Genomic DNA, 24,946 nt, shown 5'->3' with positions numbered 1-24,946 from the left:
CGGCGCTCGATTGGCCGTGCCTGGCGGCGAGCGGGGCCGCTCGGGATAGAGCGAGGAGCCCGGGAACCAGGGCCCCGCCCCTCCCCCCGCCCCGCCGAGAGCAGCCGGGGACGGGCCGGACCCGACCCAGCCAGCCCCCTCCCCCCCCGGCGCGCGAACCAGGGGTGACCCCCCCCTACAGCCCCTCCCCTCGCCAGCCCCCCCCCGGCGCGCGAACCAGGGGTGACCCCCCATACAGCCCCTCCCCTCGCCAGCCCCCCCCCCCCGGCGCGCAAACCAGGGGTGACCCCCCCATACAGCCCCTCCCCCCGCCAGCCCCCCGGCGCGCGAACCCCCGAACCAGGGGTGACCCCCCCCATACACCTGCCTGCCCCCCCCACAGCCCTCCCGCCAGACCCCTCCCCCATACAGACTCCCGGGGTGCTCCCCTCCCCCCTACAGCCTCCAGCCCCCAGCTGGCCGACTCCCTCCCCTGGCCTGAGCGCCCCCTCCCCTCGAGCTGCACCCTGCGTGGGGCTGGATGGTGCTGTAGCCCCCTACGATGGTAAGGGGGGGGCAGCACCCCCATGCAATCACTGGCAACCCCCCCCCCACTCCCATGGGGTTGCCGCACTCCTTCATCGCCATCTCTCTCTCCTTCCTTCCTGCAGAGGAGAAGCCTGGCCCCCAGCCAGCTGGCCAAGAGGAAGCCGGGGGGCGATGGCTCAGAGGATGATGAGGACTGGCACCCCGAGGCGGTGAGCTCCGCACCCAGACCCCCCTTCCCCTCTGTCGTCTGGCTGGGTGGAGATCTGTTTCCAGTGCTGCTGCCCATCCTGCTCCTGGGCTGGGCTGTCAGGGTAGCACCCTCCTTTGGCTGGGCTGAGAAGTGCATAGGACCGGCCTGTCTGCCCTCTCCCATGAGCAGGCCCAGTTTTCTCAGTAGCCACCACCTCTCGGGACGCTCAGCGGTGACACTTTGGCTGACAGAGCACAGGTCCCAATGCGTGATGGGCAGGGCAGGGCATTCCCACTCTGGAGGGCTGGGATTATGGAATTCACGTCCATTGGAAATCGGGCTGAGCCTAAGGCGCTCCACTGTTAGACCAAGGTACAAGTCCCAGTTGTTTAGGCAGGTGTTTCTCTAGACAACCAGGGAGACCCCAAACACACTGACCCTGGGCATTTAGCCATTGGCACCTGGTCATCATTTTAAGAAAGCAGTTATAAAGTCCCATGGAATTCAGTGGCTCTCTAGGGTCCGGTCCAAAGTTTAGATCCCAGACTTCACTAGAGTTTGGGGATGTTTGGGTGTGGACCATATTTTAAAAGTCAAAGTATGTGTATCTCAGTAGAGTTGGTCTCTCTTCTCGGATAGAAACAAACCCTCGCCCTCCAGGAGAACCACTGGATGTGCTGGGGGAGGCTAAATTACCAGAAATAAAGATTCATAGATTTTAAAGTCAGAAGGGGTCATTGCGATCATCTAATCTGACCCCCTGTATACCATAGGTCAGAGAACCTCACCCCATGATTTCTGCATCAAACCCATAACTTCTGTTTGAGCTACAGAGCATATTGTTTAGAAAGATACCCTCTCTGGAGGGAGAGATGGTTTGAATGGGATCATTATAAATCATTGACCCCTCTATGTATGTATGTATTTGTCTTGTCACTTTCCTGAGTGTCTAACATTCAGTTTCAGAGTAACAGCCGTGTTAGTCTGTATCCGCAAAAAGAAGAACAGGAGTACTTGTGGCACCTTAGAGACTAACAAATTTATTAGAGCATAAGCTTTCGTGGACTACAGCCCACTTCTTCGGATGCATATAGAATGGAACATATAATGAGGAGATATATATACACACATACAGAGAGCATAAACAGGTGGGAGTTGTCTTACCAACTCTGAGAGGCCAATTAATTAAGAGAAAAAAAAACATTCAGTTGAAATTTGCACCCCTTTCGCTTCCCCAATAAGAACTCTCATCAGGAGCCAATGGGGATGCTAAAAACACTATAATCCGTGTGCTAGCCAGCATGGGGTGCTAACTTTTTTCATGAAGGAAGTTTGCTAACTGAAAACAAAACAAATGCATTTTTGCTGACCCATATTTCTGCTAAGTGCACCCAAATACTGCATGGCTTAGCAACGTGACACCACTAGTTTGGGAGGGGCTGATGGATATATTCAGAATTAGAGGAGTGTTTTAAACACTTGCAATTCTCAGTAGGTAAAATTTTGGGCCCATCGACCTTGGCAGTGCCCTTACGATGGCAGTGAGTAATGATGTTCTGTTTTCAAATGTACTCAGCTGGCTGGCTTCATTGTCTGGGTGGTTAGATGCTTACAGAGAATGACGATGATACATTTATCCTGTGTTGGTCTCTCCGAATCATCCGCAGCCTGTCCTGATTTTCTTTCTTAGACTCCGAAGAAGCGGAAACCTGGCAGTGAGAGCCAGAGCTGGGAATGTTACGTGTCACCTTTCCGGAAACCCTTGGCCCAGTTGACCAATCGACCTCACTGCCTTGATAGCAGCAAACATGTAAGTGGATCACTCGAGGGCATATTATTAGCACATGCCAATGAGTAGTTGTGCACTGTACATCTGTAATCAGAAGGGCTCACACACTTCTATTAGGTTATACACCTTGGGCATGATCTGTACACGTTGCATTTATGAAAACTTGCATTGAGTCAATGGGAATTCCACGTAATGAGGGCTTGCACCGTTATTTATGTTAAAGTAGCACCTAGAGGCCTCACCTGAATTCAGGGTCCCACTAGGCCAGGCACTTTATTCATAATGAAGTTCACACAACTTACCTATGGAAATATTCCGGGATGCAGTCAAGTAGTAGTAACGTATTTAAGCAAGAAACGTATGATACTAAGATGTTTAATCAGATGAAGTGGTATTAGTCAGTTTCATGTTTTGGAGAGTCCAAAGAGAAAACATATTAAATATGACTTTAAAATAATTTATCTTGGATTGAAACATCAGTGGGAATTGGGAGCGCTCAGCACTTTGTAGGATTGGGGCCTTAGCGAATGGCTTCTTTGTCTGTTATGTAGCCATCTCTGATAAAATGTATATTTTTCTTTCTCCATTCCTAGGAGGCATTTATCCGCAGCATTTTGTCAAAACCCTTCAAAGTACCCATTCCAAATTATCAAGGTAAAATGAAGGGGGTTTAACAGATCTGTATCAAATCTGCCTCCCATGAAAAAGTTGGCATTTTGATTTGTCAGACAGTGATATTTTCCTCCTTTTGTATGTGTTTGTTAGTTTGAACAGAAAAATATAGCCCCATTAGTGAAGCAGTCTTATTTCTTATTAGTATTTGGTTTGGATAATCCTACATTTAATGGATTCTGTATTACGACGGTTACATATTTTACAAAGTACCATAGGCTTGTATGCCATGTTACTGAACAAAACTGTGAGACAGGTTTCTGGCCCAAAGAGTTTACAGTCTAAATAATATCCCCAATATCACTAACTGGAGGAACAATGTATGTGAAACCAAGAAACTTGCACCAGTTTTCTTTATACTTGACTTGATACATTAAGTCTCAAGGTGATCTTTTTAATAAGCTGTGTATGATAGCTTCAGCTGTTCTTAAATATTTGGAGCACAAATTTCTGACTGAAACAAATGGGACCATTTTTTCCCCCCTTGATTCAATAACTGGTCAACCAGTTTCACTCAAACATTATTTAATAAAAAACCCACATTTGGACTGAGACCAAGAATGGTAATTATCAACCCAAAAGGAATTTATTTGGTACAATGCTGAGCAGCTGAAAAAGCAGGTTTCAAAGCATGTTGGAATTAAGCCTTATTTGTAGAGGGCGTAGTGCATGCCTGCACAGCATATATTTATGGTGGGAATCACTAGATGGCACTGTTACACAGAGTCATCTTTTCTTTGCAGGTGAGCATTGTGCAGTCTTTTAAGAGAAGCTGGATTGTTGTTTTGTGCTCAATGCTCTTTTGGGGAAGGTGTTGCAAGCAGCAGGAGATTATGCTTCATTTTAATCTCCCTAACTAGAGTCAATCCTTGGAGCAGAATTGCTTCCTGGGAACCAGGCATTGATGTTTGGGCAAAGATTTCTGAGGGAGAGGTTTCCCCGTGTGCTGTTTATGCCCACTTCTGTTCAATCACTGGTGTATCTGTATAAATAAATTACACTACGAAAATGCCCAGGTTCCAAGTCACTAATTTCTATTCTTAAAGGGAAGCTCACCTGCAAGGCCACAACATCTGCTACCGCACGGCAGAGGAGGGTGACAGTACAGTAGATTATGTGATATCATTACAAGATATGGCAGCCCACTGTTAAATGTAGTGCTGTAAAGGTAGCTGCTAATGGTCACATCCTGCCCTGGGATAAATGCATGCAACTCCCACTGAGCTCTGAATTGGTATCTGAGAGGAGGATTTGGGCCAGTGGTTTGTGAGATGCCTAGTTGTATATTTACTGTACTCCTGGAACATACAGCCTTTGGCCCTGTTTGTCATTATACAAGGCTAAATTACGGCCTTGAAGAGCCTAGGGACATCTTCAGCACTCAACTGCTGTGGAAGTGCCTGTATTAGATGTAATGCATCTACAGGACTGGCAGGAGAATGTAGTCAGCACCCCCATAGCCAGCTCAATCAGTGTTACCCAGTGTGCAGAGGGGGTTGGGTTGTGACTGTGTACCTGCCCCACCAGTGCTCCCCCACACTTTGCACACAGATTATTGCTGCCTCTGTGTGAGTGCAGTGGGGGACAGGGCTCCCTGCCCTCCCTCTCAACGCACCCATAGAGAGCCATCCGTCAGCTGGCTCGTAGAGCACATCTAAGCTGCTGGTGCATGCAGCATTGGCTTCTTCTTGAATCTGTATTCTGCCGGCAGCACACTCACACTGTAAACAGCATGTGGAGCCTCCTCCTTCAGGGCAGTGGATTGTATCTGAATTTTGCACGGCTCAGTTTTTTCTGGGAGGAAGCAACTGGCAATCCTTTGAGTCCTGCCTGTGATTGTTTTCAGGGTCGCTGGGCTTGAGGGCCCTGGGCATCAAACGGACAGGGGTAAGGAGCGCTCTCCATGACCCTTTTGAAGAAGGGGCTCTGGTTCTTTATGAGCCCCCGCCGCTGAGTGCACACGACCAGCTGAAAATAGACAAGTGAGTTACCCACAAAGCAGGTATTGTAGCTCCAGCCTCATTGGCTAGTCTTCTATTCCCAAAAGGCTCTGAACCAAATTTGGATCAGAACTTTGGAGTTAAATTTGGTTTCGAGCCTTGTGGCTCTGGAATGTCTCTAGCTTGTAGCAATAGTAACCAAAGGAAGGCGCATATCCATCTTAAATCATTTGTGGTGTTCTACCCACAGGGTTGACTCATGGGTAAGCCCAAGGCCCTTTGTACAATTCAGTCCATTCCTAAGAGGGCTTTATTCCCTGTCAGTTGAACATTTCAGTGCTCTGTCAGGATATGTCAACATTAAGGTACAAGCCAACCTGTCATAACTATAAAGGGAAGGGTAATAGCTGTCCTGTGTACAGTACTATAAATCCCTCCTGGCCAGAGACTCCAAAATCCTTTTCCCTGTAAAGGGTTAAGAAGCTCAGGTAACCTGGCTGGCATCTGACCTAAAGGACCAATAAGGGGACAAGATACTTTCAAATCTTGGGGGGGGAAGGCTTTTGTTTGTGTTCTTTAGGCATTTCAGCCGCCACCTCTGCTAAGGGTCCACTGAGCTGTGGCCTCAGCTCTACCATGTACTGGTCTGTAGCGATGCTGTATCCAAGGCAGGCCCTTTCAAAATTTTCTAAGAAGGCCTCAGTATCATCGCCTGCCTTGTAGGTGGGGAATCTTCTGGGATGGGAAGTGGTACCTGGAGGGGGGTTGTTAGCATTGGCTGGTGCATCCTGCTTAGCCTTTGCTACTTCCAGTTCATGCTTCCTTTCTTTTTCTCTCTCCTCCATCTCTTTTTCTTTCAGCTCCATCTCTCTCTTGTGGGCCTCCTCTTTGGCTTTTTCTTCTCTTTCTCTCTGCTCTGTCTCGAGTTTTGTTAATTGAAGCAGTCTCTGATGTTTTCTTTCATTTTCTTCTGCTTCTAGTTTGGCCAGTTCTATTTTGTTAGCTACTTCTTTGGTAGTCATTTTCCTGTTTTCTTGTGCTGGGTAACCCCCTTTGCAGTTGACAAACTGGGAAGCTCTCAGCTCTGGCTGCTGCAGAGTTAACAGTAACTTTCTAACTAGCTACTCCCGAGGATGTAAAAAGAAAAAAAAAAACAAACAATTCAGCTTGTAAATACCTTTTACCAGTCATTTGCTAATTGAACCCTTCTCTTAACAAAGGACCTGTAAAAAAAACTTAACACCTCTGCCTTCAGGCAAGGAGAGATAAGATATGCATCTATCTACTTCCAGCTCGGCTTTCCAAGCAGCTAGAAGGAAAAAAAAAAATCACTGGCTTTTGGGTTTAAAATGATCCCACCGCTATTCACCATGTCAGGACTGAGATCCCCACTTTGAACTTTAGGGTACAAATGTAGGGGCCTGCATAAAAACTTCTAAGCTTAATTACCAGCTTAGCTCTGGTTCGGCTGCCACCATTTTCAATGGATTCCCTCCCTGGGAAACCTTGAAAAAACCTTCACCAAATCCCTGGTGAAAACAAATCCAACCCCTTGGATTTAAAACAAGGGGAAATTAACCATTCCCCTCCTTCCTCCCACCAACTCCTGGTGAATCAAGATCCAAAACCCCTTTGGATCTAAAACAAGGAAAAAATCAATCAGGTTCTTAAAAAGAAGGTTTTTAATTAAAGAAAAAGGTAAAAATCATCTCTGTAAAATCAGTATGGAAATCAACCTTACAGGGTAATCAAACTTAAAGAGCTCAGAGGACTCCCCTCTAGTCTCAGGTTCAAAGTACAGCAAACAAAGAGAAACACTCTAGTAAAAGGTACATTTACAAGTTGAGAAAACAAAGGAAAACTAACACGCCTTGCCTGGCTATTTACTTACAAGTTTGAAATAGGAGAGACTTGCTTAGAAAGATGTGGAGAACCTGGATTGATGTCTGGTCCCTCTCAGTCCCCGAGAACGAACACACTCCCAAACAAAGAACACAAACAAAAGCCTTCCCCCCCCAAGATTTGAAAGTATCTTGTCCCCTTATTGGTCCTTTAGGTCAGATGCCAGCCAGGTTACCTGAGCTTCTTAACCCTTTACAGGGAAAAGGATTTTGGAGTCTCTGGCCAGGAGGGATTTATAGTACTGTACACAGGACAGCTATTACCCTTCCCTTTATAGTTATGACACAACCAAAATGAGGAACTGAAAACTGGGCATTAGAATGGGAACCGTCAAGCAATCTTACCTATAGTGGTCACTGATGCTCCCATTGCAGGGGCGAGGCTATCTTTGTTAACCATTGCTTCACTTCCAATAACAGTATGTCAGAGAGGTAGGATGGTCCAATGGTTAGAGCACTAGCCTAACACTGGGGAGACCTGGATTCAAGTCCCTGCTCTGCCACAGACTGCATTTGTGATCTTGGACAAGTCACTTATTCCCCCTCTGTACAATGGGAATAACAGCATTACCTGTCTCACAGGAGTGTTGTGAGGATAACTACATTAAAGATTGTGAGGTGCTCAGATCCTATGGTAATAAGTACCTAGGGTATCTAGGAGTATCTAGGAGTTGCAGGATATTTCAGATTAGCACTAACTATCTGTGTTACAAAGATACTCAAGTCACAGCATCTAGTCATAATGTGGCTGCCCCGTGACATGGTCACCACCCATTCCTGTAATGTGGTGGGTGCGGGCTCTGTATCTGAATTGTGTTCCAGCTTTGCATTCAGGGACACAGTTACAACATGGTTCCACCTACACTGCAAAATGGAACTGTGGTATTTAACTGTCAGGGCAACCATGTACCAAGTCCTAACGTGGTTGATTTTTGCAGAGCAGATAGGATTGCTGGCAGTTTCCTTCCTCGTGCCACTTACCAGGAGTCCTCAGAACAGTGGCGAGCAAAAAAAAAAAGCCTGGATCAGTGCATTCATTCTTCTCTGTCTCCTTTCTTGTTTGCCTCCTGCAGGGACAAAGTGCCAATCCATGTTGTGGTGGACCCCGTTCTCAGTCGGGTTTTACGGCCTCATCAGAGAGAAGTGAGTTTTGTGGGAAACTACTTTGAACTTGTCCATCAGGAGTTCCTTAATCTCCACCTCAAGTGCTTAAACTTCAGAGAATTCTGGGCAAATGGGTGGAGGGAGGATGTACAAAGCCACACCGCTACCTTCACTAGGAAGATCTGTTTCTAACTACAGTAATGGTAACTGCAGCTGAATGGATTTAAGATCATCCTTAAATATGCCAAAGACCTATTACACCACAGAGATCGTTCCTCTGCTGTGGCACATTCCATTCCCCATATAAAAGTGCTGAGATATTGTGGTGTTGGGGCCCTGTAAGAAACATTCAGAGAAGTTCAGGGTCAGTTGGATGTTAAACTGATACTACTCTAGACCTTAGCCAAAAATCACTATAGGAGATCAATTTATGATTGTAATTTCCAAGTAATAATTAATATTATCTGGTATTCTGGCCTGCTATACACACATCTGATGCGTATGTGTTTACAGTAGACTTACACAGTATCTATCTGTCTTTAAGTCAAGATACGTTCTCGCTCAACCACGAGTTACGGGCTTGATGCAGGAATCACTTGGTTGAATCTCTGGCCTGTGTTATGCAGGAGGTCAGACTAGACGATCATACTTCTGGCCTTAAAAATCTGTGACTCTACCTGCTTCCTGATGGTAATAGTCCCCCAAATTATCTGTTACATCAGAAAAGTTACTGTCTAAAAATGACACCATCTCGCTCCACAGATCTGCTCCTGGTGTCCGATCTGCTCACTTTAGTGACCGATGTTTTCATGACTTCGGTCTAGCCCCACAGAGCCAAATGAGATGGATTCTGCACTGGCTTGTGCATCATCAGTAGAACTTTAAGGAACAGACAGATCCTGCAAGGAACTCAGCGTAGAGCACTACACAGAGCTCCTTGAGGCTTGGGGCCTATTTATACAGTATTTATACAGAGGTGTTCACCTGCAACACACCTCGGTAGGGTTTGTGTTAATAGTGTGGCGTGCTAGTCAGGAAGAGCCCACCTTGGCTTACAAATCCCCCTGTGCCCAGTGCAACAGTCATTGTTCAGGATAGAACCACATCTCAAGACCTTTTATCATTGCATGTTAACTTGTTTGACTCTCTAACCATAAATTATCTGAAAAGCTTTGCTCCGAAATCTCTGTTCCTAAATGTCACCTGTCAGTAATATATTTGGATCCTGGGTCAGACAGTGTAGCTGCATGTATGCCTTTCGGTGAAAAACATCTCCAGTCCTAAATACCAGAAACAGCAAAACCCAAGGCTCATGTGTTAAAATAAAACAAAAAACCGCCACACAACAGGCTAGGTGCCTAATAAGCTGTTGAGGATCATAATGGATACAGGACATTGTCAGCGGTAGACTTATAACCAGAGGCTGTCTGGGTGCAACCTGTGAGCTCTCATGACCTTCCAAGCTAAGCAGGGTCAAGTTAGCTTTGTGCCCAGATGGGAGACCTGCTGGGCTTGGTTTAGGCAGCTCAGTAGCTTGTGTTTTCCTTTCTGAGTCGATACTGGACCGGTCAGTTTTGCTTGTCTACAGCTGCATACCATTGCCATCTTAGGTGTTCCTCATTTACCTGTCAGTGCAGTATGTAGGTGCTAGTCTGAGCAGTCAGATTCTTCCTGCTTTAATATCTCTCTTGTAATTTCAGTTGGACACTTCTTCACTTCCTGTCTCAAACTGGTGTGTAGCATCGCTATGCGTTGTTAACCAGTTGTATTGCTGGTTCCGCCCCAGAGGTAGCTGCATTTCAGCAGCATCTCTGGGGATTCCTCTATATAGTTAGTATAGCGCTTCGAGTCCCTTTGAGATGTGCTGTGTAAGTCTGAGATACTGTGTATGATAAGCTCAGTCCCACAATGCAGGAAGCCTGCGTTACTGCACACGGCTTTCGTTCTGCATCCACAAGTCCATTCTAATCAACAAGCACCGCTTTTCATGCAGGGGGTGAAGTTTCTTTGGGAATGTGTCACGAACCGGAGGATCCCTGGGAGCCACGGCTGCATAATGGCTGACGAGATGGGTCTGGGCAAGACCCTCCAGTGCATCACTCTGATGTGGACGCTGCTGCGTCAGAGCCCCGACGGCAAGCCTGAAATCGACAAGGCAATGGTGGTCTCTCCTTCCAGCCTGGTTAAAAACTGGTACAATGAAGTCGGCAAATGGCTCGGAGGAAGGATTCAGCCGCTGGCCATCGATGGAGGCTCCAAAGACGAGATAGACCGTAAACTAGGTATGGAGGCAACTGCACGCAGGTGGCTTGTCTGCCCCTCGGTCTGGAGGGGTGTCTTCTAGCAGAAGGAAAAGACACTTCAACAGCTGATGTAAAGATCTAGGGCCAGAGCCAAAGCCTACTGAATTCACTGGGGATCTTTTCATTGACTTCAGTGGTCTTTGGCTCAGGCCCCTACACTTCTGTGTTCATTCAATGGATGATCTCCTGTGTGAACCCCCAATGGGATTCACATGGGTGTGTATGGTTAGGGCAGTTTCTGAGCCTTCCTCTGCTGGAGAGCAGCCAGCACAGGAAAGGGCAGGGGATGGGAGGCTGAGGGAGGGACCAAAGGGCATTGAGTGGGAGGTAAAGGGAAGGGACGGGACGGGGAGGTTAGCAGAAAAGGAGGAAGATGTGAGGGGAGGAAGCAGAAGGCCAGTAGGGAAGGGAGACAATGGAGAGAAGTGTCTCAGAATGCTAAAGGGGAAGTGTCTCAGATGGGTTTGTTTAGGGCAGGGGTGGGCAAGCTACAGCCGGTTTAAACTGGTCCTCGAGCTCCTGCTGGGGAGTGGGGTTTGGAGCTTGCCCTGCTCCCATGCTCCAGCCAGGCAGCGGGGTTGGAGGCCGCTCTGCATGCATAAGCCGAGGCTCCCAGCAGCATGTCCCCGCTCCGGCTCCTACGCTTAGGGGCAGCCATGGGGCTCCGTACACTGCCCCCGCCCCAAGCACCACCCCTGCAGCTCCCATTGGCTGGGAACTGCGGCTAATGGCAGCTGCAGGGGCGGTGCCTGTGTATGGGGCAGCGCGCAGAGCCGCCTGGCCACACCTCCACATAGGTGCTGGAGGGGGGACATGCTGCTGCTTCCAGGTAAGCGCCGCCCAGAACCTGCACCCCAACCCCTTCCCATATGCCCCAACCCTCTGTCCCCAGCCTGGAGCCCCCTCCCACACCCTGAACTCCTCATTTCTGGCCCCACCCCAGAGCCCGCACCCCAGCCAGAGCCCTCACCAACTCCTGCACCCCAACCCAAATTTCGTGAGCATTCATGGCCCGCCATACAATTTTCATACCAAGATGTGGCCCTCAGGCCAAAAAGTTTGCCTGCCCCTGGTTTAAGACCTGCTCAAAAGCAGTTGGAATAAATGGAAAGACTCCCCTGGACTTCAGAGGGCGAGGAATGAGGCTCAGTTGCTATCTTCTGCCTGGCTGTCAAATATTTTTCCCTTCTCTGTGCCGCTCACGTCTTCCTCTTCCTTCCCGTAGCCGGCTTTATGAACCAGCGTGGCCTGCGAGTGCCTTCCCCCATCCTGATCATCTCCTACGAGACGTTCCGCCTTCACGCCGAAGTTCTCCAGAAGGGGAGCGTCGGGCTGGTCATATGTGACGAGGTACAGAGAAGGCCGCTGGTGTTTCCCTAGTCCTGTGCTGTTTTTTCTGCTTTCATATGGAGAAATCATCAGAAAGGCCTGGCAGCATTTGCATCCCTGTGTTGGAAGTGCTCTTGGTGGCTAGCCCACAAATGGAATGTGTGATAATATCCAGCCCCTTTCAGCCAGAGCTCCCCGGGTGCTGCACGAATGGCGGTCAGTAGCACTGCCCTCATTTCACAGATGGGGAAGCTGAGTTACAGATTGGCTAAATGACTTGCCCGGGCTCATGCTGCAAGTCAGGTCTCATGACCCCCAATCCTTTGCTCTGACCACTAGATCACGCTGCCTCCCATATGTTGTATACATGGCGTGTGTTGTCAGGCTGGATCTGTGTCCCCCCAACAGTAGAAGGTCAAGTGTTGACTATGCTGAGGACAACACAGTACAGTTTAGGGAACAAAGGGCCTGCTCCAGTGTCCATTGACATCCATGGAAGTTGGATCAGGACCTACAGGAGCATTGGACTCTTGTGCGTGAGAAAGAATCACTTTCCTGAGCGCTGGGCTAGCAGGAGGAGCCCTATCTGTGGAGCTGTAAGTGCGAATGCATGCCTGAAGGGGAGCCCCTGAGTGGTCTCCTGGCACTCCTGGGGGTGGGCTGGCGATACAGGGGGAGAACGTGTGAACGGGCAAGGTGAGTGATCCTTGCTTAGGCTAACGAGTTCGTACTCTTCCGGCGCTGGATTCTACTCTGCCGGGGCTGGATTTTCGGGAGCTGCCGTCACATGAGTAAAATGTAGTTCCATTCAGACCTTTTCCCCTTTTTGTTCTCCGATGCTGCGTATCGGTATCCAGGTTCACATTTGTGCTAGAGCTTCGTTTCCCTAAAGGGAAAGCAAGCCGTGCCCAGCCCCAGACCAATGAAGAGCTGTACAGCACTCTGCCCACGCACTTAATACTTCCTCTGCCTCCCCTAGAGGAGTTTCATTGAATGCTAGTGACACTCAGTGGCTTGATTCTGTATCCGCTATAATGCAGACTGAGATGATCCTGAAAATGGAGCACATTCTTTTCTTTCTCTGTATTTATACTGGGCCCCTCCCCGTGGTATCTGGGCACCTTAATGTTTTGCCCATGAGTAGCAACTTTCATCCAAGGATCTTGCTGCAATTTACAAATAGCGATATATGACCCATCCCGGCTATCGCTGGGAGCTAGGGGATGTTGTCCCCATTTTAAGAAACAAAATGTTTTCTTAATTTGGGCCATATAATAATAATTATTAGGGGAGCACCTAGGAGTAGCACTACTCATAGAGCAGGGTCTCACAGTGCCAGGTCCTGTATATACCCAGAACAAAGACAATCGTGTCCTTACAGTTCAAATAAATCAGTGTTGACAGAGATCTCTCAGACCTGTTTCCTCTCATTAAGTGCCATGGGATTTCCTGTTTGCTTTTTTTCTTTTTAGGGCCATAGACTGAAGAACTCTGAAAACCAAACATACCAGGCTCTGGACGGCTTAAACACCCCACGGCGAGTTCTCATCTCAGGGACCCCCATTCAGAATGACCTGCTCGAATACTTCAGCTTGGTGCACTTCGTTAACTCGGGCATCCTAGGTAAGGAGCGTGAAGTTGTTAACCCCTGTGCAGCGTCTAGAACCATAAAAATGTAGGGCTTGAAGGGACCTGGAGAGATCATCAAGTCCAGGCCTCTGCGCTGAGGTAGGACCAAGTTAACCTAGACCATCCTTGGAAGGTGTTTATCCACCCCGCTCTTAAAAACCTTCGAAGAGGGAGATTCCACAACTTTCCTTGGAAGCCTGTTCCAGAGCTTAATTACCCTTCAAGTTAGAACGTTTTTCCTAATATCTCACCTAAATCTCCCTTGCTGCAAATTAAGCCCATTACTTCTTGTCCTGCCTTCAGTGAACATGGAGAACAAGTGATCATCATCGTCCTCATTATAATAGTTCTTAACATGTTTGAAGACTGTTATCAAGACCCCCCTCAGTCTTCTTTTCTCATGATTAAACTGCGAATCAAGAGGCAGGTGGCCTAGCTGGCAGGACCTCCCCCAGCCACCAGTGCTGGAGAAGTCAGCAGCACCGGTCTTCGTGATGGGCCTGAATTGCAAAGTTCAAATGCAAATCTGAGCATTATCCTCGTTTATAGCACGTATATTCCAGTAGTGTCTAGTCACCAACCAGATTGGGCCCCAGTGTGCTAGGTGCTGTACACATTCATAGTAAGAAACAGTCCTCACCCCCAAAGAACTTACAAGCTAAATAGAGTAGGCAGACAAAGGAAGGATTAATTATGCCCATTTCACAGATGGGAAACTGAGGCACAGAGAGATGAAGGGACTTGCCCCTGGGTCACACGGGGATTGTGTGTCCGAGCTGGGAACTGAACACTGATCTGGAGTCCCAGCCTACTGCCTTAACCACAAGACCACCCTTCCTTTTGATTTCTTCATCCAGTGATGGTCACATCCAGGGTTTTGATTTGGGACTGTTTCCTCCAAAGATGAGGAAGCTTGTGAATCTGGGGTTCACCTCGTCACCCCATTTACAGGGGAAAGGAGAAATGTGTTTGAACAGAGGCATGGTTTGATTTGTTTCTATTTCCTCCTTGCTGGCAGATCTAATGCAGATTAAAATATTCCGTCTCTGGGCTCCATCTTGTGTCCATTGCCCTTGGTAATCTGTTGGTGCTTTATGTTCTCCGCTGCATCAACAGGTTCAGATTGGCTCTGATGCTGTCTGGCGGGGAGGGCGAAGGCTTGTCCCAGAAGGGCCACATTCTGTTCAAGGGCAAGAATAAATACAGCAATCCATAAATCAGTCTTTTATGTTTCGTTGTTCCTCTGAAGGCCCTGGTCTTTTTGTGGTGAACCGTAACGGCGTGGCATTAAATCCAGCCCTTCCTCGCACACAGAACTCTCTCCCCAGTCCAAGAGTAATATGTGGGCTGTGTCTGATTCTGCCCCCAGAATTTCATCAGAGGGAGGATGGGATGAGGATGGGGATAGAAGATGTTTTTATTTCCTCCTCTTTTTCTCCATGAGTTTTGATTTGGCTTGGGGACTTAGTACAGGGAGGCAACGTGATCGATTGTCCCATGTCTTCAGCAACTCATGGAACCTATTTGTGCCTCAGCACCATATTATAGATTGGGAAGCTAATAGCTTCTGGGGGTTACGGTTAATTATACTTGTAAAGTCCTTTGGGGATGAAAATGCTGTATAAACGTTAAGTGTTATTCTGTTGCTCACATTCACCTGCATTGCCTGAATCATTTCTGATGCGACAAGCTAGTGTTTAAGTGTTTCCATCCAGGGCCCATACCCTGTGGCAGTGCCAGGGGTGGAGGGTAAATCCACTTTTCTATCAAAGGCCTACATGCCTGCAGATGAGATGCTGTTGTAACATTTGTCCTTTCCCCTCTGTTTTGGACAGGGACAGCGCAGGAGTTTAAAAAGCATTTTGAAATCCCAATCCTAAAAGGCAGGGATGCAGATGCAAGTGAAGTGGAGAGGCATAAAGGGGAGGAGCGACTTAAAGAGCTGATCAGCATTGTGAACAGGTGAGTTCTAACATCCTCTCCCCGGAAAGCTAAGCATAAACCCTCTCCCACATACAGCCATTTTTGAAGATTACAGTCTGGTGTCAGAACAAGTTCTGTTGTGAGTTTTGCACATTGACTAGCTGATGAGTCAATAAAGCCCTGTTAACACTAAGACATAAGGAATATACTTAATGCGTAGTTATACTCTGCAAAGGGACTGTCAGAATGACACTCACGGCTCCCACTAATCCCCAGTTCATCACGTGTATTCAGATTACGAGTCAAATGAAGATTTTTCTAGTTGTCCCATGTTTCAAACTCCATCTGGTGTCTTAGCATCCCACTGTTTTCCTTCTGCTTGTTGCGTCAACCTTTATGATAAAGATTCGACAACGAAGACAGCTGTCAACTTTCATGATGATACATAAGGCAGAATAGAACCCAGCTCACTCTCCCATAGCTGTGTTGGCTCTGTGGGGATAACAAGAATAAACCATATTCGTGCCAGTTAGCTAAGAAGTGGTGGCACTAGGAGCAAATCTGTTGAGTATTATTAATATTTAGCTCTTATCTAGCATGTTTTGTCAGCTGATCTCAACGCGTTTTACAAAGGAGGTCAATATCATTATCCCCATTTTACTGATGGGGAAACTGAGGCACGGAGAAGGAAACTGTCTTGTCCCCGGTCACCCAGCAGGCCAGTAGCAGCGCTAGGAATAGAACTCAGGACTCCTAAGTCCCAGTCAGTGTTCTGTCCACTAGGTCACACTGTAAGATGGTTTCATTTTTTTACACAGTTACTTTTCTGATTACGAATCGTAAGTAACCACGCTAACGAAATGTTTGACAGGTAACTGACTGACCACAAGAGCCCTCACTAGAGTCTCCTTTGCATTCACAATGTTGCTGGAGTCTTGGTTCTATATAAGCTTTTGCAACCACTGCAAATGCCCTAGAGCAGTTTATATTCACGGTAAATTTAATTTCACACCGTACGGCCGCTCTGCAAAATTGGCCATGACCTTGACACAGCCTGGCAGTAAAAGGCTCAGTGAAACATGTGGCCGGGAGGGGTAGAACGTACTCCTTCTGATCCTGCTGGGCCGCTGCTTTTGTTCATGGAGAAGCGGATTTGAAGCTGCTGCTCTGGCCTGTTCAGTCTCTCCTGCTTGGGGAGTTCCCGACTATCCCCCATTCAGTGCGCACGCCCAGGTTTCAGTAACTCTTTCATCCTGGAATCATACAAAAGCCAGGCACACAGAGAAGGTCAAAGGTTGGTCAATTGAAATCAGTGGTGCCTGTAGTCAAGGCAGCACATGAGAGAGACTGGTAGAAATACACTGTGTAGCACTTCCACAGCAGAGAACCCTCAGCCTAGAAACACCTGCCTCATGCCTGCATGTAGGAACCAAGAATACACCCATCCTGGCTGATCACACCTGCCAACATAGGGGTGAGACATTTTCTCAGGCACTTCGGGCCTCGATTCTATGGAACTTGTACAGTCATATTAGTCAGGGACAATATTGCAGTTCACCACTGGCTTTTTGATTTTCATGTCCTCTGTGTTTCTAATCCCTGTTTCCGTCATTGCAGATGTTTGATCAGGAGAACTTCAGATATCCTGTCCAAATACCTACCTGTGAAAATCGAGCAGGTGGTTTGCTGCAGGTACGGGACAATCTGCCCAAGTCAAGGACAGAAAAGAGAACAAAAGTAAAGGCTAGCGCAGGGGCGGCACCTTTCAGAAGTGGGGCGTCGAGTCTTCATTTATTCACTCTAAGATTTCACGTGCCAGTCATACATTTTAACCTTTTTAGAAGGTCCCTTTTCATAACTAAACTATTGTTGGATGTAAAGTAAATAAGGTTTCAAAATGTTTAAGAAGCTTCATTTAAAATTAAATTAAAATGCAGAGCCCCCCGGACTGGTGGCAGTGTGCGTGCCACTGAAAATCAGCTCGCGTGCCGCCTTCGGCACGCATGCCATAGGTTGCCTACCCCTGGGTTAAACTCACAACAAATAGTCTTGACTTTAGGGGCTTGGATTTTAGTGGTGTCTCATGATGGAATCTGTGTAGAACTAAGGCTCTTCCCAGTTAGGGGTGTGTTTCTGTGGCCCAAAAAATTATAGCAGAGATGGAGGAGGAAGATTGAGATCAGCTGGCGGATCTGCCCCCAGCTGTATAACGCTGCTGCACTGTGCTAAGCCCCTTGTTCTGTTGCAGGCTGACACCTTTGCAGACTGAGCTGTACAAACACTTCCTGAAGCAAGCGAAGCCGGCCGAAGAGCTGAAGGAGGGGAAGATCAGCGTGTCGTCTCTCTCCTCCATCACGTCCCTGAAGAAGCTCTGTAACCGTAAGTGAGGGGTTGGTTTAATGCTATTACTGCATTATCTACAGAGCATTGAATGCAGAGCTTCACGAAACACTTAAGCCCAGTGCTCTGCTCCAAAGAGCATGTAATGTAATGACTCTGTGTGATACACTCCCTGTATAAATCACCCTAACATCTGGAGAGCTGGAACTAGACCCTGGAGCCTCCTGACTCACACAGGCCGCTGTCACTTGACCCAAAGGAGATTTCCTGTGGCTAGGCGTGCTAAGGTCCAGCCACTACAGGGCAACCTCATTTTGCTCAAATACAGCCAGCAGTAAGGTGGTGGGGAATTTTTTGACTAAACATTTTGTCATTGAAAAATGCCAATTTGTTGAAGCAGAAACTGTTTGTGAAGCAGGGTCGGTTCTGATGACTCTCCTGACCCGGAATGTTTTGGGGAAAATTTTTTTGAAATTGTCTAAACCAAATATTCTGTTTTTCTGGTTCAAAACGACTTTTTCTTTTGAAACTTTGATTAATGAAAAAAGGTTACTAGAAAAGGTCAAAATCAAAAGGAAACATTTCGATGGAGTTGAACCGAAACCTTCTTTGGTTCTCAAAAGAATTTTGAGATTTTGATTTTTCTTCCCCCTTTTGGGTGGGAAGAATTTTTAAACTCTCAAGAATATTTGCAAGACAGAAAAACCGTTTCCCGCCCAGCCCTACGCAGCAGGCACATCAGCCCCAGGTACTCAGACACTGTCGGAGGAGATCCTGCAGAAGTAGGTGCTGAGTTGGGACAGGGAGGAGAGGATTTGATGGCTAGCGAATGGGAGATAGTTCTCAGCAGAAGGGGTGGCATACTGGAGAGGAGCAAAACTACAGGTGGGAGAAGGAAGCCAGAGCCAGCTAGGTGGAGCAGAGGTGAGAGGGGGTGCTGGGTGAGACAAGGACACAACGGTAGACAGGGAAGAGTTGTGATGCCATTGAAGTGAGGATGAGGAACTTGAACTTGATGCAGAGGAAGAGGGGAAGCCAACCAGGGTGATTTAGAGCCCAGTCCTGCTTCCATTGAAATCCGTGCGCAAACTCCAGTGGATGCAAGGTTAGAGCCCTGATCACCATTGCCATGCTCTTCTGTGGCGCCCTCTGGAGGCAGCTTCTTCCTTCCCTGGTGCTGCACTTTCACACACTTGACCCTTTCCCTGGGGTGGAGAAGACCCAGGAGGTTGTCAGCTTGCTTTTATGGAGACAGCAAGCTGCTCCGAGACATGCAGGTGATTTTTGTTCCCATAACTGGATTGGACTTCTAGAGAAAGACGTAATGCACGGAGACCAGCGTCCTGCTGCTCCGCAGCCTCTTGGCTAAGAGCCGTTGTAGTATTTGATCAGTATCTTGAACTTCCTGCATCTGGAGACTCTTCTGGCCTTCAAGGGTAATGGACTCCATATGAGATATCTCCAAATTCTCTGACCGAAGCAATATCGGTGCCGTATAGTTATTTTACCAACCTGTTATGGTGACCAGTTAGTGTAATACAAGGGTCTGGCAAGAGAACCATGCATTACTACTGCTGCTAGGTGCAACAGAAAGTCCTTTGTAAATGGAGCTATCTGCTGTGGGTTTTCATGAGGCCCACCCCCAGACAATGCTTTAAGCTGGTTATTTTTCCCAGCACGTGATACGTGATTCCATTAGAGCTCTTGGGTTTTCCCCTGATGTCCCCCAGCTGTAACCTCCATCCTTCTGGCCAGATTGGAATGCGTGTGCTCCTTACAGAGCCCATCAGTGCTGCTCCCCAGCTGATCTGAGAGGTGGTCATTTAGCAATGCCAAACTCTCCTTCCTTGTGCCTTGGGGTTGTCGTCACTCCCCCAGCCTGGGGAGCACGGTCAGCATGCAACGCCCTGGCTGCTGGGTGTTTGAAAGAGTGATCCTGGCAGTAGGATATGAGGTAAGATTGGGGAAGGAGGAAGTTGCAGCAGCAGCAGATCTGGGAGCCAGCCAGACAGGCCAGGGTGGGTGACGCTTACGCTGCACTTATATGTAATTATACAGTCAGTATGATGGCGAGGACGCAGTCGTCTTGGTGTCATTGCAGTCCTGCTTCCCTCCTCAGGGGGGAGCCCTGCAAACTTCACAAAGCCACAGTGGTTTCCAGGTTTGGTTTGTTCTTCAGACCCTGCCCTGATCTACGAGAAGTGTGTGGAGGAGGAGGAGGGGTTTGCAGGAGCACTGGAATTGTTCCCTGCTGGCTACAGTCCCAAGTCCCTGGAGCCCCAGCTGTCAGGTAACCACACTGCAACTCCGCTATGTGAATTGACTGCTTGAGAGAGGGTGGCCCCCTGCGACAGGGAGCATGTGGAATCTTATGTAATGACCAGGGATACTTTGGGGTGACCTCTTAGGAAGAAGCTGATCTCGTGTACATCTCTGCATGTGTCCTCTCCAACCCTGTTAATACTCATGTCATTTGTAGAGCTCAAAGCATTTTAGAGAGGTCGGTAAATATTATCCCCATTATTCAGATAGGGAAACCGAGGCACGGAGCGATTAAGTAGCTTGCCCAAGGTCACACACAGGCAAAGCTAGGAATAGAGCCCAGGTCTCCTGACTCATAGTCCAATGCCCTGTCCACTGGACTGTGCTGCCTCCCTACATATTGGCAATGGGGTTTTTAACACGTTAACTTTTCTTCCTTCCAGGAAAGATGCTGGTGTTGGACTACATCCTGGCTGTGACTAGAAGCACTAGCAACGACAAGGTAGTCCTGGTCTCCAATTACACCCAAACACTGGACCTCTTTGAGAAGCTCTGCAGGACTAGGAGGTTTGTCGTTGATTTAACTGATAAGTGAGGTTTTTTACCCATGAAAGCTTATGCCCAAATAAATCTGTTAGTCTTTAAGGTGCCACCAGACTCCTTGTTCTTTATACTTGCAATATAAACCTTAGCTTGAGGTGGCTGTTCTCGAGGTTTCTCCCTGCAGGACCTCCTGTTCTGAATTCTAGCCTCAAAGGGAGGCCCTGGAAATGGAACTAATGTGACCCATCTGGTCTGGCTTCCAGGGTGAGTCAGCAGAACAGCTCTGTCCATTTCTATAGGGGCCTACAGCCTGGCACTCAAACACAAGGCCATTTGCAGAACTGTTTCTGTTCATCTTGGGTTTTATCATTGTAAAACCAGGGCTATTAAAAGGCTATGATGATCTGATCCCATTAACCATTGTGTTGTCTTGTGCCAGGTATTTATATGTCCGACTGGATGGCACCATGTCCATTAAAAAGAGAGCAAAGATCGTAGAGCGGTTTAACAGCCTCTCGGTAAGTAGAGCTTCCCAGACCCACATCATTGGTCCTGCCAGGTGTAGCAGGTGTGATCATGTGACAGCTGGCAGGGATTTAATCTAAGTACGTCTTGCCCCACAGAGCCCTGAGTTTGTCTTCATGTTGAGCAGCAAAGCAGGTGGCTGCGGCTTGAACTTGATTGGGGCAAACAGACTCATCATGTTCGACCCGGATTGGAATCCGGCCAATGACGAACAAGCCATGGCTCGCGTGTGGCGAGACGGCCAGAAGAAGACCTGCTACATCTACAGGTTGCTCTCAGTGAGTCCGGAGTTACCTCCTTTTAACCGTGTCGGGACGTGGGGTATAGCCCAGTCTGCAGTTGATTATACTGCAGAATAATTGACCTTGCAACTGGAAAGAGACGCTGTGGCTTAGAACCCTTTAGTGTCCGTGGCCATGTGGTGTGGATTGCACTCGATGCCATCAGGCTTCAAATCGTCTGCCAGTGCAGCCAATGAGAGCGTAGCCACTGATTTCAATGGGATTGCTTTTGGGCCCTGGCTCTTTAATGGTGGCTGGCTTATGGGGAAATAGAAGTGACTGAAGCTTTAGAAATAGGACATTAATCTGTTGTGGCGGGGTAGAGACGTGGCTGTCGGCAGGGCACCATGTTCCCATAATTGTTGCAGAACCCTACAGCTGCTCCTGCAGAGGTGCTCCCATTGGTGGTTATGAACGAGCCCCCCTCCCTCCCGTTGAAAGGGTGTTGGAATTCCTACGTGCCTTGTAGTGGTGATGATGCGTCCCTTGGATTCTGTGGCTCTGGGCAGCTGGAGGAGTTACCTTCGGGAAGAAGGGGGAATTGAGGCTCTGACCACTTATGGCCAGAAAAGACCCTATGGTACTTTTTAGACAGATAAAGGCTTAATCCCATTGGCCGTTCTCTCTCGTAGACAGGGACAATCGAGGAGAAGATTTTCCAGCGTCAGACCCACAAGAAGGCACTCAGCAGCTGCGTGGTGGATGAGGAGCAGGATGTGGAGAGGCACTTCTCGCTAGGGGAGCTGAAGGAGCTGTTCACATTGAATGAGACCACAGCCAGTGATACCCATGACAAGTACGTTTAGAAACACAGTGAGGGGTTAGGGTAGCCAGTGACCATGGCATAAACAGTGGCTGACTTTGTGATTGACACAGAGGCTGTAGGTGGAGACACAAGCGCTCTGGTTGGCTGAGAACCACTTTGTGAATCATTCGGACTCGTGAAGTTATTGATCTGCTGATTCAGAAGTTGCTGGTGCAGCAGGAAGATAATTATATTACACAGAGTGGCTCATTAGTAGATTTCAAAGCACTTCATGATCTTTAATGGATTTATCCTCACAACACCCCTGTGAGGCAGGGCCGGGCTATTATCTTCGCTGTACAGTGGGGAAACTGAGGCACAAAGAAGCTAAATGACTAACTGAAGGTCCCATGGGAAATCTGTGTCAGAGCAGGGAATTAAACCTGGGGCACTCACATCCTAGGCTAGTGCCCTAAGCATGTGACTATCTTCCTCTCTGTTGATGGGGAGGTAGAAGAGGTGAATGTCTAGGGTGGACTTCTATTTCCAACACTTCATTATTCATAAGGAAACTGACACTTCCTACTCACCCTCTCATTTTATTATGGAAGTTTCTATTATCAGACAAGTACTCAAACCACCCCTGCTGATGCATCCACTTACCTCCTCGGGAGGGCAAGAGGCTGTAAGATATCGCGGGGAAGGGAAAGTTATTTTTAATTTCCCAAAGCTTTTCAAGCACAGAAAGTCCAACGATGGACAATCCCTATTGGATCATCTGCTCCTCCTCTCCCCCCCCCCCCCAGCACTGCAAGATTGTTCCCCACTGTGCATTTAACGAATGGCTTGTCTGGTTTTAAATGCACAGTGGGGCTCCACCACTTCCCTTGGGAGGCTGGTAGATGTTCATTGCCATAAGTAGTGATGCTTTATATGCAAACTGACAATTAACCCTGTGTAAATGTATGAAAATTAGATCCTTCCTGTGTCCTGCCGAGTCCTGAGTTCAGGATTCCTTATTTAAAACCCACTGCACCATAACCACTTAAAACGGCTGTGCTGGGCTGAGAGAGATAGTGATGTCCTTAGGTGATGCAAGGGAATTACCAAAGTATTTAGGTCCTGGAAGGGAAAAGGAGGCTTTTCTAAATTGACTTGTAATTCAAGTCTACACACATGCTCTGTTTCTGAACTAGGATTTTACGGGTCATTAGGTTTGAGGTCTTACTGCTCTGAGTAAAGAGAATATTGTTCACCTTCTAAATGAAGCACTTTCTCAACTCCCTTTGGAGCCACTGCTGGCTCCATGTAATTCACCTCTTTTCCCACGATTTGCCCGACTTTGAATTTGGATGGATTTTGTTATAACGCTTTCATTGTATGTATAAACATTCACGTGTGGAGCCTAGGGTGCTTTGGAAATAAAAACCCAGATTTTCCAAATGGAATCACAGTAACCAAAAATTCTAAATGACCAGTTACACGTCTCCGGTTATTTGCACACGCTGTTCTAGTACGCGTGCGCACAGATTAGACACGGGCTTTTTGTTGCACCAATTGTTAGACGAATGGGAGCAGGCTAACCCCAATGTTGATGAAGTGCATTCTTTGTTTATGCAATCTCCATTAATCGTACACGCTTTCGCTCAAATCTGAAACGCTAGGATTCTGTACCTAGCCCAACAGGTGTAGAACGTGCCCTGGTCCTCACTTGTAGAACATCTTTGTGTTATAGGATTAAGTGTCGCCGCTGTGTGAATGGCCACCAGGTAAAGCCGCCTCCTGAAGGTTCTGACTGCACCTCTGACCTCTCCCAGTGGAACCACTGTGCTGACAAGCGTGGGCTTCAGGACTCTGTGCTGAAGGCCACGTGGGATGCTGCTGTCACCTTCACGTTCCATCACCATTCCCATGAGGAGCAGCGAGGGATTCCCTGACAATGCGTCTCTGATGGTGGGGATGAGGGAAGGCTCCTATGGAAGTCAGCGAGCCCACTTCAATCACTTTCAAAGCAGAGGTCTGATAACAATGCAGCCGGTGCTGTTATCTGGATCCAGAACAGCAGGACGTTGTTTTCTTCCACCAAGAAATTGGTAGGTCTTGAAAATTGTTAAACTGTGCTTGGGACAGCAGTAAGCACAAGATATTATCCGTGCCACTCTTGTGTCTATAATATGTACTGGAGAAACAGCCGTTTGGTTTGTGTAGTGATGTGCTTCAGTCTAACCTAGGATCTATTGTAATAGCATCAGGACATAACCAGTTCTGCATTTGTGAGAGCACATGCAAGATCCAGTTCGCAATTTGTATCGTCTTTTTATTTACCTAAGTCCCATTACAAACAAGCTAGCTCCATCTTCAGGTGTAGGTTAATTCCTGGCTGCAGATCTGGTTTTCCATGTGCAACTACCACCCACTCAAGATTTTTTTCTCGGAGCCACAATTTACAGGCTAGATACTGAATGCACAGGCACTGATGAAATCTGGCATCGGCTGGCAGGGTTGACCTTTAGTAGACAGCTCTGGGAAATATAATCATTCATCTCCAGATCAATCCAACTTAAGCCATTTTTGAAAATCTTGGTCTAAATGACTTGTGCTTCTGGATGGCCCAATCTGAGACACCTACAAAGGGCCTGATTTTCAGAAAGTGCATCAGTCAGGCCCTATTAAAATCACTCTTCACTTTGAAAATCTTGGCAGAACAACTAATTTGTGTTGTATCATTTTTAGCAAGATCATCTTTCGACAATGCAGTAAAAGAATAGTCCCTAATGTACCAAAATTTCTACTCAACTATATTTTATAAAATAAAGTTGCTGAAGGACAAGCAAACTGTTCTGTTTAAAACATTTTTATAAAATAAGTGTAGGTATTAAATAAATACAAGTTAAGGAAAGCAGGGCCTAAGACAGGACTTCTCTCCAAGGGTAAAATGGTTG

At 47.5% G+C, this 24,946-nt stretch overlaps 1 protein-coding gene across 2 annotated transcripts; it reads left to right on the top strand.

The window, feature by feature from the left end:
* Nucleotides 1–485: 485 nt before the first annotated feature.
* On the top strand, nt 486–24,839 carry RAD54L (RAD54 like). Of its 2 annotated transcripts, none has more exons than XM_054036397.1 (18): nt 486–544; nt 651–737; nt 2,409–2,528; nt 3,101–3,161; nt 5,026–5,161; nt 8,094–8,163; nt 10,118–10,406; nt 11,653–11,777; nt 13,229–13,379; nt 15,221–15,347; nt 16,926–17,000; nt 17,557–17,687; nt 19,828–19,938; nt 20,354–20,477; nt 20,893–20,971; nt 21,077–21,256; nt 21,892–22,055; nt 23,740–24,839. In XM_054036397.1, the coding sequence occupies exons 1-18, from the start codon at nt 542–544 to the stop codon at nt 23,939–23,941; spliced, it is 2,235 nt and encodes a 744-aa protein (XP_053892372.1). In that variant the 5' UTR covers nt 486–541; the 3' UTR covers nt 23,942–24,839. The 2 variants fall into 2 exon arrangements, with proteins under 2 accessions (XP_053892372.1, XP_053892371.1); XM_054036396.1 differs by having other exon boundaries at nt 19,768–19,938.
* The last annotated feature ends 107 nt before the right edge of the window (nt 24,840–24,946 follow it).

This window comes from Malaclemys terrapin, chromosome 8, assembly GCF_027887155.1.
Source record: "Malaclemys terrapin pileata isolate rMalTer1 chromosome 8, rMalTer1.hap1, whole genome shotgun sequence".
NCBI classification, from domain to species: Eukaryota; Metazoa; Chordata; order Testudines; family Emydidae; genus Malaclemys; species Malaclemys terrapin.
This window is presented reverse-complemented; position numbering and strand designations above follow the sequence as displayed.